General features: G+C 42.6%; 1 protein-coding gene across 1 annotated transcript; it reads left to right on the top strand.

Annotated features, from left to right (window-relative positions):
- Positions 1 to 5,802: 5,802 nt before the first annotated feature.
- Positions 5,803 to 13,768, top strand: cnr2 (cannabinoid receptor 2; the record flags this gene model as incomplete). Its single annotated transcript, XM_080741345.1, has 5 exons — positions 5,803 to 5,823; positions 6,368 to 6,436; positions 9,997 to 10,049; positions 10,149 to 10,153; positions 12,696 to 13,768. 5 exons carry the CDS (start codon positions 5,803 to 5,805, stop codon positions 13,766 to 13,768), a joined length of 1,221 nt encoding a protein of 406 aa, XP_080597471.1.
- Positions 13,769 to 16,290: the final 2,522 nt, after the last annotated feature.

The raw sequence follows: 16,290 nt of genomic DNA, 5'->3' as shown, positions 1-16,290 counted from the left end.
GACCTTTCTCAGGTAACAATGCTTCAAAGCAGGCCATCCATCACATGATACTTGACAAGAGGCCACTCTCACAGCAAGACGGCCACTTGTTTGTCTTTTTACATTTATGTCATCTGGGACAAGTGGTGTTGAACAGGGAGAATGGGGGGTTGGTAAACAGAAATGAGCCCAGACTGAAACTATCCAACACAAAAGAAAATATACTGTTTTTTTGTTGTTGTTTTTTTTTTGATTGATTGGGACTTGTTATTTCCATTGTGGTCTTCTTGTGTCACAATGATGTGGCCCACATTATTATATATTTTATAGACCAACTGAGGTCTTCTGCCACCCTGCTGAAATAATGTACTGTGCTATGCTTATATGCACCTGTTGTGAGTAACTCTTATTAGAGCAGCCTCATTTGCTCCTAATCATATTTCCTGCCTTCCTGCCTTCTGGCCTGTTGGATATATTGGATCAGGGCAGGGGGGGAGAGGAGGCCGCAACTGCACTATGTAACCATTGATGCCAGACAGGGGTGTCGCACCAAATTCTGGGCCCTGGTACTTTAACTATTGAAAAATAGCAGATATACTGTAACATTTTTGAAAAATCATGAACATTTGTGCATGTCTTTGAATATTTCTGAATATAATTTTTTTTTTTTAAACCTTTGATTGATTGATTGATTGATTGATTGATTGATTGAAGACTTTATTAGAAGTTTGCATAGGAAAAGGTACAGTTTCATGACGGTACAGTTCACTGGTACAAGGTCAACTAAAAGGAGATCGTAGAAAAAGACACATTTTATTTCCACAGGAAACCATTTAAGTATCTCATATAACATTGAATGACAGACGAATAGAACACAGTACAATGCAGTAGATATAGCCAGGAAAAAAAGAAAGAATAAACTAGAAGCAGTGCTCTTCCGAGCACAGGTCTCCACCAGGCCGTGTGTCCCGGTGGTGCTACTGTATAATAGGCCAATGTAAAAAGGGTGGCATGTGTTCTTCACCATAGATCTTTCATGGAAATCGGACGCTGCATGCATGATTTGAAGCATTGTGTTCCAAAAATGTGTTTTGCTAAACTCTACCTGCTGGTGGCGCTATAACAGGCCAATGTGAAAAAAGGTAGCATTTGTTCCTTGACGTAGTGGGAATATGTGTGGCAAATGTCACGGTAATCGCAAGCTGCGTTGATGATTTGAAGCATTTTGTTCAAAAACGGAGCAATCCTGCAAACTTTGGAAGCTAATATTAGCCAATCAGGATGGAATATGAAATATCAGACGGATCGGACTTGATCACATGACTATAGAGATACTGTGTACCGATTTGCGTGATTTTTGGATAAAATCTCAAGGAGTAATATCCAAAAATGTGTTTTACATAAGTCTGCCCAAAGGTGGCGCTATAAAAGGCTGATGTGAAAAATGCAGGGCAAAGGTTTATCCTTAGCCTCTAGGGAGTGCGCTTACAAAGTTTGAAACTGATCGATGGAGTTATAGGTAAAACCACAAATCGGCCTGTTATAGCGCCACCATGAGGCTGATTTAAAAAAAAATAAGTGGCATTTCTTCCTCGGCCTAGTGGGAACGTGTGCGCGATTTCATGATAATTGCACTTTGCGTTTGGGATTTGAGGCATTTTGTTCAAAACGTCTCAATCCTACAAACAAAAAGCCAATTTTAGCCAATCAGGATGGAATATGCAAAATCGGACAGATCTGTGTCGATCACATGACTGTCGAGATACTGCCTAGCGATTTGTAGGATTTTTGGACAAAATCTGTAAGAGTAGTGCACAGAAATGTGTTTTGCGAACATCGGCCACTAGGTGGCGCTAGAAAAGGCCCATTTGAAAAATTTAGGGCAGAGGTTCTAGATTGGCATCCAGGGAATGTGTGTGCTCACTTTGGCAGCGACCGGGCCAACGGCGACTGAGATTAGCTGCACACAAACTGCGAGGACACACGGACGGACGGACGGACGCACGGACGGACGCACGGACGCACACACAGACGGACGAAGGGGAAAACATACTCTCCCCCAAGCCTTCGGCTGGTGGAGACAACAAAAAACAGTAAGTCTATTTAAACAGTAAGTATATACAAAGAATGGTCAGGGAAGGATAGGGCTGCATGGGCTAGGTTTGTTTTTGTCTCCACCAGCCGAAGGCTGAGGGAGAGTATGTTTTCCCCTCCGTCCGTCCGTCCGTCCGTCCGTGCGTCCGTGCGTCCGTCCGTGCGTCCTCGCAGTTTGTGAACAGCTAATCTCAGTCACCGTTGGCCCGATCGCTGCCAAACTGAGCACACACACTCCCTGGATGCCAATCTAGAACCTCTGCCCCACATTTTTCAAATCGGCCTCATGGTGGCGCTATAACAGGCCGATTTGTGTGGCCTGGTTGTTACCAGCTAATCTCCGGCGCCGTTGGCCCGATCGCTGCCAAACTGAGCACACACACTCCCTGGATGCTAATTCAGAACCTCTGCCCCACATTTTTTAAATCAGCCTCATGGTGGCGCTATAACAGGCCGATTTGTGTGGCCTGGTGGAGACCTGTGCTCGTTACCTATGTTTCTATATGTAAGTGGTGCTCAAGCTTTTTGGAGCTGTGTGGAGCTCCCTATACGTGGCCGTGTGTGTGGGTCTGTCTGTCTGTCTGTCTGTCTGTTTGTCTGTTTGTCTGTCTGTCTGTCTCCGGGTATGTAGTCTGCAGTAACCTTTTCTGGCCACACATGTTAAGGGAGGGGCGCTGTTGCACACACACACACACACACACACACACACACACACACACACACACACACACACACACACACACACACAGCTCCACTTCGAACAGAGGTTCGATTTTTTCATGTGAAGGACCCCCAAAATTATATGTATTTGGCCACGGAATATTTAGTTCCAGTGACCCACCAGAAGCAAAATTTGAATTACAAATGTTTGCTTAAAAAATACATATATTCAAAGAATTTTCTAAAATAGCAGATGTGCAAGCTCACAGCACGGCACAGAGTGCTGCGCTGTGAGCTTGTACATCTGCTATTTTTCAATAGCTAAAGTATAAAATAATTCCAGGCCCCTCCACCTTTGGGCCCTAGTAACTCAGTCCCAATGCCCCCCCCTTGTGACGCCCCTGATACCAGAACTGTAAAGCCTCCTATCTGGACACTGTCCATATATAGATTGATGGTCATAATCTACATACATATAGACATTGAACATAACCAGCATAGTTCTCTGACCTATTTCGCTTGTCATATCACTTGATGTACAATACTTTTTTTCAGGTCTCAATTTTATCGTATTGCTTAACACACTTTTCAGCTGTGTGAAGATAGCTGACAATCACACCTCAGGCAAGTGTTATTGTGGCCTGATTAAATTCTAATTGAAATGTCATTGTGCCCTTTTGCCAGGACTCATTTAGATTAAGCTGGCCTGATTATGGCAAGAAATTGTTATCTGATAAATAAAGATAGTAGCCTTGGTCTGTCTGTACAGCGCAATAAAGATTTAACTATCACATCACAGTTAATTGTTACCATGTTATTGAGTTGCTCATTATTCCCACTGTACTGTAATCCAGTGTTTATCATTTCCCCCTGTTGCACCGTAAATAATATTACACTCAAAAATGTTAATTGGATCCAGAGTGAGCATTACGCTAGATCATTTGTAAAGGAAAAAAAAAGTTATGAAGCAATGTTATTTTAATGTTAGGCCAGAGACAATTTATGGGAAGGAAAATAAAAGACATACAAGAGCTTGGGACAAGTATAGAAATGCAATCTTAAAATATTGTGTAACTAATATTAAATCCTGATTTCACTGTTGATTTCAATCAATCCATCAAAGTGCTTCTGTAATCCACTGCACTCTCTTGCCACCTTTTATGCCCACATGGCTTTTATAGCATGTGGTTATGTCTGAGTCATAGTGACGGTTGATGGGAGCCCATGTCAGTGGTCTGACAAGTGATTTACTATTTTAATTGTCGTTGGTTTATCATTTTATTTAATTGTTTATGTGAAATGCTTTGTAACTCTCTTAACATTTGTCACATTTATTAAAGTGTTATTATTGTCTCCGGCGCTCTCCACCAGGCCGAAAGGCATGGCCCGAGATTATGTTTTGCACCCTGTCTGCCTGTCCATCCGTCTGTCCGTGTGTGGACAGCTAATATCTGGCACCGTTGGCACGATATCAGCGAACCTGTGCACGCACACTCCCTGGGAGCCAGAGCAGAACCTCTGCCCCACATTTTTCACATGGGCCTGTTATAGCACTAGGAGGTGGATTTGTGCAAAACACATTTTTGGACAGTAATCCAATAATCACAATATCTCTATAGTCATTAAACAAAACAGGTCTTTCAGATATTTCATATTCCATCTTGATTGGCTAAGATTAGCTTTGAAAGTTTGCAGGAGTGCTCCATTTTGAAAAAATGCCTCAAATCATTAACAGTGAATGCTGGACCCTGAAGCGAACTCTGCAGAAGTCTCTAGACACCAGAATGTTACGTGTAGTGGTCAACATCAGCAAGAGTACACATGTCACCAACAAGAATCTGTATGCTGGAATATTAAAGTTGAGCAATAAAATAGCAGCCAGGAGAATGAGACTTGCAGGACACTGCCAAAGAAGACACCAAGAGCTGCCAGCCAGTAAACTGGTGCTGTGGGAACCAACACATGGGCACCGGTCACAAGGACGTCCCATACTAACCTATGTGGATGTACTCAAGAAAGACGCAGGAGCACAAAACACCTAACTGGCCGGATGGATGTATGGAGAACCAGGATGACTGGAAGCGACGATGGAAGGCTCGTCTGAGGACGACCTAGAGAGAGAGTGTGATTTCCATGAATCTTTGCATGCACATTCCTACTATGCAGAGGAAGAAATTGGCACATTAAAATGATCAAATCAACCTCATGGTGGCGCTAGTGCAGTGAAAGACTGATGAAGACATGGCACTCTTTTCACTTTGGCCTATTATAGCGCCACCAGGAGGCCACAATAACCTACCTGACCTGGCAGAGACCTGTGCTCGGAAGAGCACTGCTTCCAGTTATTATTATTACTATTATCTTTTTTATTTTTTATTTTTTATATACCTTAAATTTCTTCTGGTCTTATATGTGATATCGCTGTTGATATGAACACCAATTAAATATTTTTGTACCATCTTGTAGGCTCTGTTCTGTTCTGTCATCAACTCCCATTCTGCTAGCAAAAAGGAACAATATAAATACATCGGAATAAATAAATCAAAACTGGTAAATGAAAACAAAGCCTATATCCATACCTCCCCTGGGCCCTGACCTTTCTATTGTAAATACCATCATTCAATCAATGGAGGGAATTCTATTATTTTAGTAAGAAGTTAAAAAGAGGAACAAGCCTTTATAAAGTTAAAAAGGCAACTGCCAACATGTTTCGACCACACTGGTCATCATCAGGGCAAGGAATCTTTCCTCATGGCAAGGAACAGTGTGGTCGATGCATGTTGGCAGTTGCCTTTTGAACTTTATAAAGAAAATGTAACCTGTATCACCTCAGTTTCATTTTTCTTCTGTCTTGATCCCGGTTTGATCCGTGATCACCATACTCCTCTTACTCTTTTTACCTATTGTGATACAGTGGTTCCTGTGTAAATAAGCCGTAAAGCTTACTAGGATCTCCTTTTAGTTGACCTTGTGCTGTCATGAAACTGTGCTTTTTTTCTATTGCAAACTGCTAATAAACTCTTCAATCAATCAATCAATGTGAGCACCTATATCCCTTGTTTTTGAGCCATGGTACACCGTCTCCTTTGCGTGAGTGTGTGTGTGTAGGTTTGTAGGTTTGTTACTATGTGTGTATGTAGCCTGAGCATGAGCTGCAATACCGCTGGTGACCAAGTGGCGCTCTTGCGTCACACGCGCACGCACACACACGTGCACACACACACACACACACACAAACACACACACACACACACGCAAACACACACACAATCCTGAAATGAACTGCTACACACACACGGCCACCCACACACATCACGCACCACCGCGTTTTTTCTATTATTTCAGTGTTACATACTTTAAATATAAGGCTGTGGTGAAGCCAAACCGTTCTGTTGCCACAGCTCTAGTTTTAAAACAACTTGACTTTCGTCTTACATTATGTTAAATACTCCCTGCAGCTGTGTTCATCATTTTCAAATAATAGTGTTGGATCCCTTGGGTCTCTCTCTCTCTCTCTCTCTCTCTCTCTCTCTCTCTCTCTCTCTCTCTCTGTCTCCATCCCCTTCCTCATATCTCTCTTTCCTCTGTCACCAGCCTCTCTCCTGTCTCCTCCCTCACTCTTTCACTTCACCAGGTCTGCATGGGCTGTGAAGTGGTTTGCACAGAGAGACAGTTCCCTTCTACTGACAAGAGGAAACTGAAGGTAAGCTTCTCGAGGGTTTTTCTGTATTATTTGTATTATTATTTTCATATTATTATATGTTTTATTCCTTTCATAAACTTTAGACTGTATTGTGATGTTATTCCGTGTTCGAATTGTATTTCAACGTGTTATGGCTTCGCTTTGTTGTGGTGTACTGTAACCATGTTGACACTTTCTTGGACCTTTCTTCATAACAGTCATTTTTATGTCATCTGATGATTTTGAAATACTGTGACTAGTGTGTGACAACAATAAGTGGGGTTATTGCAACAGGTTATTTCAACACACGCACGCACGCACGCACGCACGCACGCACGCACGCACGCACGCACGCACGCACACACACACACACACACACACACACACACACACACACACACACACAAACACAGCCATTCTCTTTATTGACAGTCATTTCCAGGAAGATAAGGCAGTATAGCATCTTCGGAGACCCTATTCAGTGCCCTTAATTTAACTTGATTGTATGTTTAGCCAACATTAGAGCATTTTAAATGTTTGAACCCATGCATGCACTGCAACATTTTCCACAAGATAGAGACCAGGACATAGTAATGGATGACAACTGTCATTTATGGCAGGGTCATTTACTGTGATCTAATCTCCTCACGGCAGCTATACATACTCTTTTAGCTGTTTAATCTACTGATTGCATATGTTCAGCCGAAAAGAGATTGGTTTAATCAGTATAAATGACCATTATTTTGAAGAGCAACTACACATAATTTCAGTTTGGACTCCATTAGGTTTCCCCTCCATTACTTTCTCTGGGTGTGGGACTGTAGGATCAAATAGGGCAGTGGTTCCCAAACTGGGGGTTGGTCCCCAAATCATTTTGGGATGTCCCCAGATGATTAGCTTAATGTGCAATAGGCCTGTTGTTTTCTCGCTCAACAGTAAACAAAACAACGTACAGTGTATACAGGCTAACTGCACATTTCATAACTTATTCTATAGTAAGGGGATTTTAGAATATTTGACCAATCAGCGAAGTAAGTCCTTACCATGACATTTCTTCACCAATGTGTTTCTAAAGGTGTGTAATAATATGTACTAAAAGGTTGAAATTCAACTCCCGGGGGAAACCTCATAAAAATAAAAAAGATTTGTGTTTGTGTCCCATCTAACATATAATTTCCCGAATGTCTGTCTGTCTGTCTGAGTGTCTGTCTGTCTGAAACCGCGTTTCTCCTCAGTGGCTGGAGCAATTGATCTGAAATCGCATCACCATCAGCATATGAACACACCTGACATAACTGTGAAGCCCGTTTGTCACTTTCACAAATCGTATGCTGTATAATTGCATTTTTATGGTGTATCTATATCTATTTAGCCTACAGTACCTTTTGTGACCACACATGTTAAGGGAGGGGCGCTGTTGTTCAGGCCATGCACAATCACACACAAACCCACACACACACACACACGGGGGGTTGCAGTGCATGCATGGGTTCAAACATTTAAAATGCTCTAATGTTGGCTAAACATACAATCAAGTTAAATTAAGGGCACTGAATAGGGTCTCCGAAGATGCTATACTGCCTTATCTTCCTGGAAATGACTGTCAATAAAGAGGCCCTGTTACAGATGTTGTCCAAAATCATGCAGATCGGTACACAGTATCTCTGTAGCCGTTAAATGGAACGGGTATTTCTTACATTGATGCTCCTACATATTAGCATGCAAGCACCAGTTAAAGTTACTTTCCATCCCTCATATACTGTGTGCACAGTGCACATCCCATAATCCACACACTGCACATCATTTCGGAGCTCATATCTTTGAACGGGTAAGGGCTAGTTCATTTACTATACAGGAAAAAAATACAAAAAATAAATATGCTTTAAGTAGCATGTGAGGGGTCAAACTAGGGGTTTTTCATGGTGCTGAATCCATTGCAAGCATTTGTTTGGCATGAAAAACATTCCTTGGGCTAAAAACGGACCCACAAAACGATGGTTTAGTGATGAATCATCACTTTTCACCGTTTTGTAGGGGCCATTTGTAGCCCACGGAATGTTTTTTTGTGCAAAACAAATGCTTGCAATGGATTCATCATCATGAAAAACCCCTTCTTTGACCCCTCACATGCTACTTAAAGCATATTTATTTTTTGTATTTTTTTCCTGTATTCATGGGTTGCATTTGTAGTCCTAAATGGGCCATATTGAGGACCAACACAGGTGTTCAATTTGTCTGATTGGCATAGAACCAATGTTCTACATTAATCAAAACACCTATGTTGGTCCTCAAAATGGCTGGTGTAGGACTACAAATGCAACCCATGAATTGTAAAGTTAATGGGACACAAACACAAATATATATTTTTTTATGAGGTTTCCCCCGGGAGTTGAATTTCAACCTTTTAGTACATATTATTACACACCTTTAGAAACACATTGGTGAAGAAATGTCTTGGTAACGATTTACTTTGCAGATTTTCTTATGTTCCCCTTACCATTACAATTCAAGGACTCGCAAAGCTCACAATGCCTCATCTGAGACTTGCGGATGAGGCTGGATGGATCAAAGGAGAGGCACTGGGGTTCACATTGGTCCTGACCAGGCACGTGCACACATAGACATTAAAGGGGCCTCGAGCCCCTGCCCTTTTATTTGTCTGTAAAAAGTGCCCTCTCCAGACCGTGAATGCAGTTTCCACTATGGAGAAAGAAATGGCTCAGAAATGTAGTTTTCTGATACTTTTATTATTGAAAAGTAATCCTTATGCCTATAGTGTATGAAATATAAAATTGTTACAAAAATTGTTAAGTTAATTTTGTGTTGGTAATGAATGCCCTATAAACGTTCAACAGGACCGAGTGGGGTATGCAATTGCTGCGGGGTATTTTGTTTTTGTAAAGTTTTAGGTCATTGATATATGCCAATAGAGAATAATTAATGTCTTAATGTTAATGCGTGCAACTTGTAGTCCAACTAGCATGTCCTTATTAGAATATTCGACTTGGAGTGTTCACTGTCTCATTGTTGCAGACAGATCTCCCTTGAAAATTATTTGCAAAACATTGTGCAAGCGAGACTGCCTTGATTTTACATTGGGGTTTCTGCTGCACAATATCTGGTGCCAGAGACGTGCAGAGAATGTTGAAATGTCTAGAAGGGCCTTTTGGTGGAAATATCAAAAAATAGCAGACCTCCAAGCTCACAGCGCAGCTTGGAGGCCAATGCTTTATTTCTACACAGAAAGGGCTATTCCTTTAACATAAGATGCTGCATTCAAGTTCAGGAGAGTTTGGATCTTGAATGCTGCCTTCAGGTATGGCATGGAAAGAGGGCATTTTCATTTCTTTCACAAAAACTGCATTCATGGTCTGGAGAGGGCAATTTTTACAGACGGATAAAAGGGCAGGGGCTCAAGCCCCATTTGATGTCTATGGGCACGTGCCTGTCTGGTGCAAGTTCTGCTGCAGACACTCATCCATGCCTTCATCCAGACTCGACTATACTAACCTCCTTTAGCAGTGCCACCTCCAAAGTTCTCAAGAAACCATATTATGTGCAAAACTCTCCTGCCCGCCTAGCTCCTCACCAAAACACGATCCAGAGACCACATCATGACCTTCACTGGCTCCCAGTAAAACACAGAATCGATTTAAAAATGATCACCACCTACAAGGCCTTTAACATATTCCTCTGATCTTGTCAAACACCATGTCCCCTCCCGCTCCCACAGGTCTGGTAATGTCAACCTCCTGGAATTCCCCCATAAAACAAACAAACGTACCTGGGGTGACAGGGCTTTTTCAGTTGTAAAGCGACTTTGGGTACCATGAAAAGTGCTATATAAGTGTAATGTATTATTATTATTAGTTGTCTGGTCAATGGTAATGTGACTGCATGGCTGTAGGGATTAACAAGTTTCCTTATTCCTCTCATACTCAGTGGAATCAACATTTGGGAACTACTACTTTAGTAGCCCCTGAAGTGGGGTGGGAAATTTGGTATATATATATATATATATATATATATATATATATATATATATCCACAAGTTTCCAACGCCCCATAGTGCATTGCGCAGACGCTGTACAGAGTTTCCGGCGCCGCAGCCGAGTGTGATCTACAAGCTCACAACGGTTGCATCTGCGACGCGACGTGAGCTTGTATGTCTGCTGTTAAACCGGAAGTGTGGTCCAAACAGGTCCAAATAATCTCCAGTAAACTCCCACGGAAACAGGTGTATATATATATATTGACCTAAAATATTGTCCCATCTGAACGATTTTTATTCAGAATTCAGAAAAGAATGTTGGAGGGATGAGTGGACTTTTATTGCCTATTAATTGGGAATTATGCAAATGTTTTAACATATTCCTTTTATATTTCATAGGCTATGCCTACAGTAAAATTCTCAAATTCTTCCCGACCCTACCCGAAGTTTTCAAGCCGGGTAGGGCCTGAAATGTACCGGTATGTTTATTAGTCGGGGCAGCCCAGTTAGGGGCCAAGTAATTTTCAGGCCTGTTGAGAACTCTAGCCTACAGTATGGAATACATTTCAATAATAAAAGTTACTAGAAAATTCCAGTAGTATATTTTTGTAATACAGAAAATCCTCAATGCTGGCAGTGTACAATGTATGTACAGTATAGACACTATTTGAGGCAAAAAAAAAAGAAGAAAAAAACGATATACCAAATATCTCACTGCCGGACAAACTGGCAGTAGAAATGGATGCCTCAAGCTCAATGCCAAGAAAACAACACATGAGGACACAACCATTGCCACTGGTTGGTTGGTGCTCAAGGCAGTCGAGGACTTCAAATATCTATCTATTTTGATGAAGCAGTCCAGGCCCCTCGATTCTAGGGGCCTGGACTGGCAGACCTGAAGGTCTGGAGGGCACTTGCCTGGAATGAATGCCCTGCATGGGATGAGGAGAGTGTGGAAATCAGACATGGGATAAAGCCTCGATCAGAGTCTGCAGTGAAGAGCTATCCACCGCAAATTTGAGGTGGAAAGCTTTCCACCTCAAGTCAGAAAATAAGTGAAGGCCATCATAGTCCGTCACGGTGGAGTCCTATTCACCGTGACTGACTGGTCTAGATCGTCCAATCAGTGAACGGGATGAAGAGCCGATCTGTCTGATAGTAAAAACAGAGAGATGTGTCGGGACTCGCGGTGGAAAGCTCTTCACCACGAGGAATGACGTAACGTTGTAGTTTCATGACTCAAAAAGACTGCCTTCCACCGCGGAGCCGACTCTGATCGAGGCTTAAGACCTCAAGAGACGGCTGTTTGTAGCTACTGGGGACGTCTGTACTGCTGTATGGGGCATGGACCCTCACAGGAAAGGACCTTGGATGGAGTCTACATAACACAAGAATGATTCAAATGGAAATATACAGTAGGTGTCACATAGGCCTAGACGGACGACATCAGAAATGTGGTCCTTTACGGGGACACTAAAATTGCCTTTCTTTGACCCCTTCACAATGAGGGAACAAGGAATCCTGAGAAATTATACTCCAAAATATTCTTGTTTGACGGTGCTGGCGGGCCGTTTGTAATACAATTTAGGAATGAAGCCGCGGGCCGTATAAAATTCGTCCTCGGGACACACTTTGGACACCCCTGCTACTCGGAGTGTTTGTACTGGCTCTCCCCGTCTCTCCATCTCTTTAGTAAACAGAAAATACATAACTTGTGGGTTTACCGATTTAATCCAATCAGGAGAGTTTACTAAACAAAGATATTGTTCCAGTTCCAATGTTCTTATCCTGTATCTTGTGTGTTAAGAGCTGGAGAGATGGGAAGACGCCTCAACTCAACACTCTACACTGCAGTATAGATTTAAGACGTATTTGAACAAAAAATTACTTTGTGTGTGTGTGTGTGTGTGTGTGTGTGTGTGTGTGTGTGAGTAAACTGTGTATTATTTTTGTATGGATATTATTTTTTTCAACCACCATTTATTCCTATATTAGATCTGTGTGCTGAGCCTCAACATACCAGCAGAGATGGAAGAGTTTTCAACCTATTCAGGATCAGGAACCATGGAAGCCAAAGATGAGAGCTACACAACATCATCAACCATGAGTACTTAGCCTTCAATAAATACAGTCCATCCTTGCGTTTCAAAGTTTTCTGATGACATTTTTATTGGAGCTCAATCGGGTTTTGTCATTAGATGCATTTACCACATGAATGATGACACAGTTACATTTTAAATGCCTCATACATTTGTGATGAAAACCTTTTTTTCCCCCTTGACTCCCTAGCCTCTTGTGAGAATCTGAAGTGCTACATGGTTCTATCAGGACCGGAGAAGAAAGCCATTGGCTCCATTTGCTTCCTGGCCGGGCCCTTCACCTTGCTGGAGAACGCTCTAGTGCTTGGGGTGATTGCAGCCACGGCCTCGCTGCGGCGAAGGCCTTCCTACCTGTTCATTGGCAGCCTTGCCCTGGCGGATGTGTTTGCGAGTATCTTCTTCACCACCAGCTTCCTGGACTTCCACCTTTTCCGCCGCAGTGACGGGCCACATGCCTACCTCTTCAAGTTGGGCGGAGTCACCATGGCCTTCACGGGCTCTGTGGGGAGCTTACTGCTCACCGCCCTGGATCGCTACCTCTGCATCCACCAGGCGCCCCGCTACAAGGTGCTGTTGACCCGCCGGCGGGCCCTGCAGGGCCTGCTGGTCCTGTGGAGCACCACTATCCTCATCGCCTTCCTGCCTCTTATGGGCTGGAGGTGCTCCACAGGCCTAAATCCACCATGCTCACGCCTGTTCCCCTATGTCAACCTGAGCTACATGGTCGTGTGGGTTAGCTTCATTCTGGTTGTTCTGTCCCTCATTCTCGTAGCCTATGCCCTCATTCTGTGGGCGGCCCATCGCCACGAAGCCTCCATGACTGGCCTGCAGGCGGTGACGGGGACGGGTCAGGCACGAATGAGGATGGACATAAGGCTTGCACGTACCTTTGGTCTGATCCTACTCATACTGGTGGGATGCTGGCTTCCCGCGCTCTCCTTCATGTTGGCTGATGCCGCTGTGGCGCTGACCCGTGGCCAGCAGAGGGCCTTCGCTTTCTGCAGCACCCTCTGCCTGGTTAACTCAGCTGTCAACCCTCTGCTGTATGCCCTGCGATGCCGAGAACTGAGGGCTGCTCTGCTGCAGCTGTGGGGGGGCCTGGTTCAGCTGGTTCACTGCCAAAAATGCACTTGGAACACAAACCCCACCCTGCACTCAGGAGAGGGCACCGCTGCCTCTGAGGAAGAGGTGTCCAGAGCCCCGACACACACCATAGCAGGGCAGTTGGAAAAGCCCCAGCAGCTGGACCACGTTAGAAAATGAGGCAGGTGGAGGAGACATGTGTGGTGTTCAGCTACTGTATGACAGCTACAGTACTGTATGACGAGAAATAGATCATAATTGGTGATAGGACAAGTGATGGAAGAAGTACTAAGATATTTTGTTTTGTACTTAATTAAAAGTACTAATTACACAATGTAGAATACTATCGAATTCTGTAAAAGTCCTGTATTTAAAAAAAACATACAAAAAGTACTCATTATGCGAAATTGCCCATTGTGCATATTATTGGATTGTAATTAGTCATGTATTAATGTGTTCATCACTTTCATGTTGCAGCTGCTATAAAAAGAATTAAGTATGTTTTGTATTAATAATCTAAATGTGCAGAGAAGGCTCTCACATAGTGGAATAAAAAGTGCAGTAAGCTATTTGCCTCTGAGGTGTAGTGCTGAAGAGGTATAGGCTATAAGTATAAGCAGAAAATACAAATACTCAACTAAAGTAAAGGTACCTCAAAATTGTATAAGTGTAACAGTATTTGAGTAAATCAGACCAGTCATACGAAGGAATACACATGAATAAGAATGTACACTGGCACATAAGGCTAATGTTTTTGTATAGGCCTAGAACATTTCATAAAAAGGCATTTCATAAGAAATAAACTATAGAAAAATAAAAAAAGCTACCAAATGGATAAAAAATTAAATGGATATAAAATAGCAAGTTGGTAGTGCGCTAATCAATAGTTTTTGTTTTCTGTGATTCTGTGACGCACTGAGTAGTGCTAACTTAAATGTCAGGGTTAGTTATGGGCTACAGTACACTGCAAAATCCTTTCTCTGAGAAGCAAGGCAAGGCAAGTTTATTTGCATAGCAAATTTTAACAAAGTGTTTTACATAAAACGTTAAGTATTGAGACAAAGTTGACCATACCACCCATGACCAAAGTTTGCATTTTAAAACAAAATGTGAGACGCCATGGGTTGAGACACAGCGTAAGAGAGCCCAAAAGAAACATAAAAGGACACACAATAAAAAAGAGTTTAAAGTGAAACAGAAAAAGAGGATAAAATCAGTGCAGAAGAAATGATTGAATAGTAAAAGGCAGCGACCCTGATAGCAAAGACCTATCACCCTATAGACAGGAAATACCTATCACCATAAAGTGTAATTAGTGTACAGGTAATAACCTTTACAGAGGAAACACCTATCTCCCTAATAGCAAACACACTACAGTATTACACTATATAGTGTAATTGGTGTAATAACCTTTAGAGAGGGAACACCTGAGCCCCTAATATAGCTTGAGGAACAGTTCAATGGACAGGTGAACTATTACTTACTTTCATGAATTATTTTATTAATTTTACTCTGTGATATAGTTCTCAAATTCTTCCCAAACCCGACCCGAGGGGGGCCTAAAATGTATTCTATTTAGTCGGGCCTGTCCATTTGGTTGTTACATTTCTATACTATCAGAGTTAAATTAATGCTGAGGATTTGACTGGGTATTAGTGGGTAACATGATGTGACCTTACCTTATGCCACTCATTCTACAACCTTTGACAGTTTCCCATCCCGTGTCAGAGAGTTGGGGGTTTCTGCCGTGAAATGTTGCCTTTTCTGAACGGAACTGCTGACTCTTTGGTTCAACAACACACAGCAGAAAGGTGGACATGTGGATTGTTGTTTGATTGTTTGTCCCTGACCAGTGACCGGGCAGGAAAAGATGGTGCCTGCAAGCACATGAATGCCAAGATGTTACAAAAGCCCCATGCAGAGGAGGATTGTATACGCAATGTTTGCCACGTGTGGCAACAATGTGACAGCAATGTACCCAGAGAAGTGGGACACAAGTCTGGGAAAGATTTGACCTACTCATGTAGTAAGAAAAGTGGCAGCTATTGTTGGACAAACACACACGCACGCACGCACGCACGCACGCACGCACGCACACACACACACACACACACACACAATCAAAAAAGGCTATTGTTGATATTTCGTCTTGTTGATGGTGAATATGTTCATAATTATATGCTTTATCAAGCACCCTATCAAATGATTAAAAGTCAATTTTTGGTCTCTTGGCTTCTTTCCTTGTCATCTACAGTAAAACATTCCTCAGTTGAGTTCTTCAGACTTTTTTAAAAATATTAATGCATATTTGATAGAAAGCCAAATGGTACTGTAGCCAAATGGCGCACACGTTTTTGATAGAGAGCTCTGTAGAGCTTACAGTCATCTCCTCCTCTCTATCAAACCCACAGACATGCTGGAGACAGGGTGTCTGCCACTCCAGACCAATGGTCTGAAGAAGAAGGGAGAGTGAATGAGTGGGTAATTGGAAAATGGTGATAGACAGACAGACAGACAGACAGACAGACAGACAGACAGACAGACAGACAGACAGCTAGAGGCTCTAGACAGACAGACAGACAGACAGACAGACAGACAGACAGACAGACAGACAGACAGACAGACAGACAAACAGATAGATCTTGATTTTACAGGCAGTAAAGTTAAAATCACCACCAGAGGCTTGTTTCCTTCCATTGACA

Source organism: Nannobrachium achirus (genome assembly GCF_963921795.1).
Source record: "Nannobrachium achirus genome assembly, chromosome: 2".
NCBI classification, from domain to species: domain Eukaryota; kingdom Metazoa; phylum Chordata; class Actinopteri; order Myctophiformes; family Myctophidae; genus Nannobrachium; species Nannobrachium achirus.
Note: the sequence above shows the minus strand (reverse complement) of the source record. Positions and strands in the feature narration are given on the sequence as shown.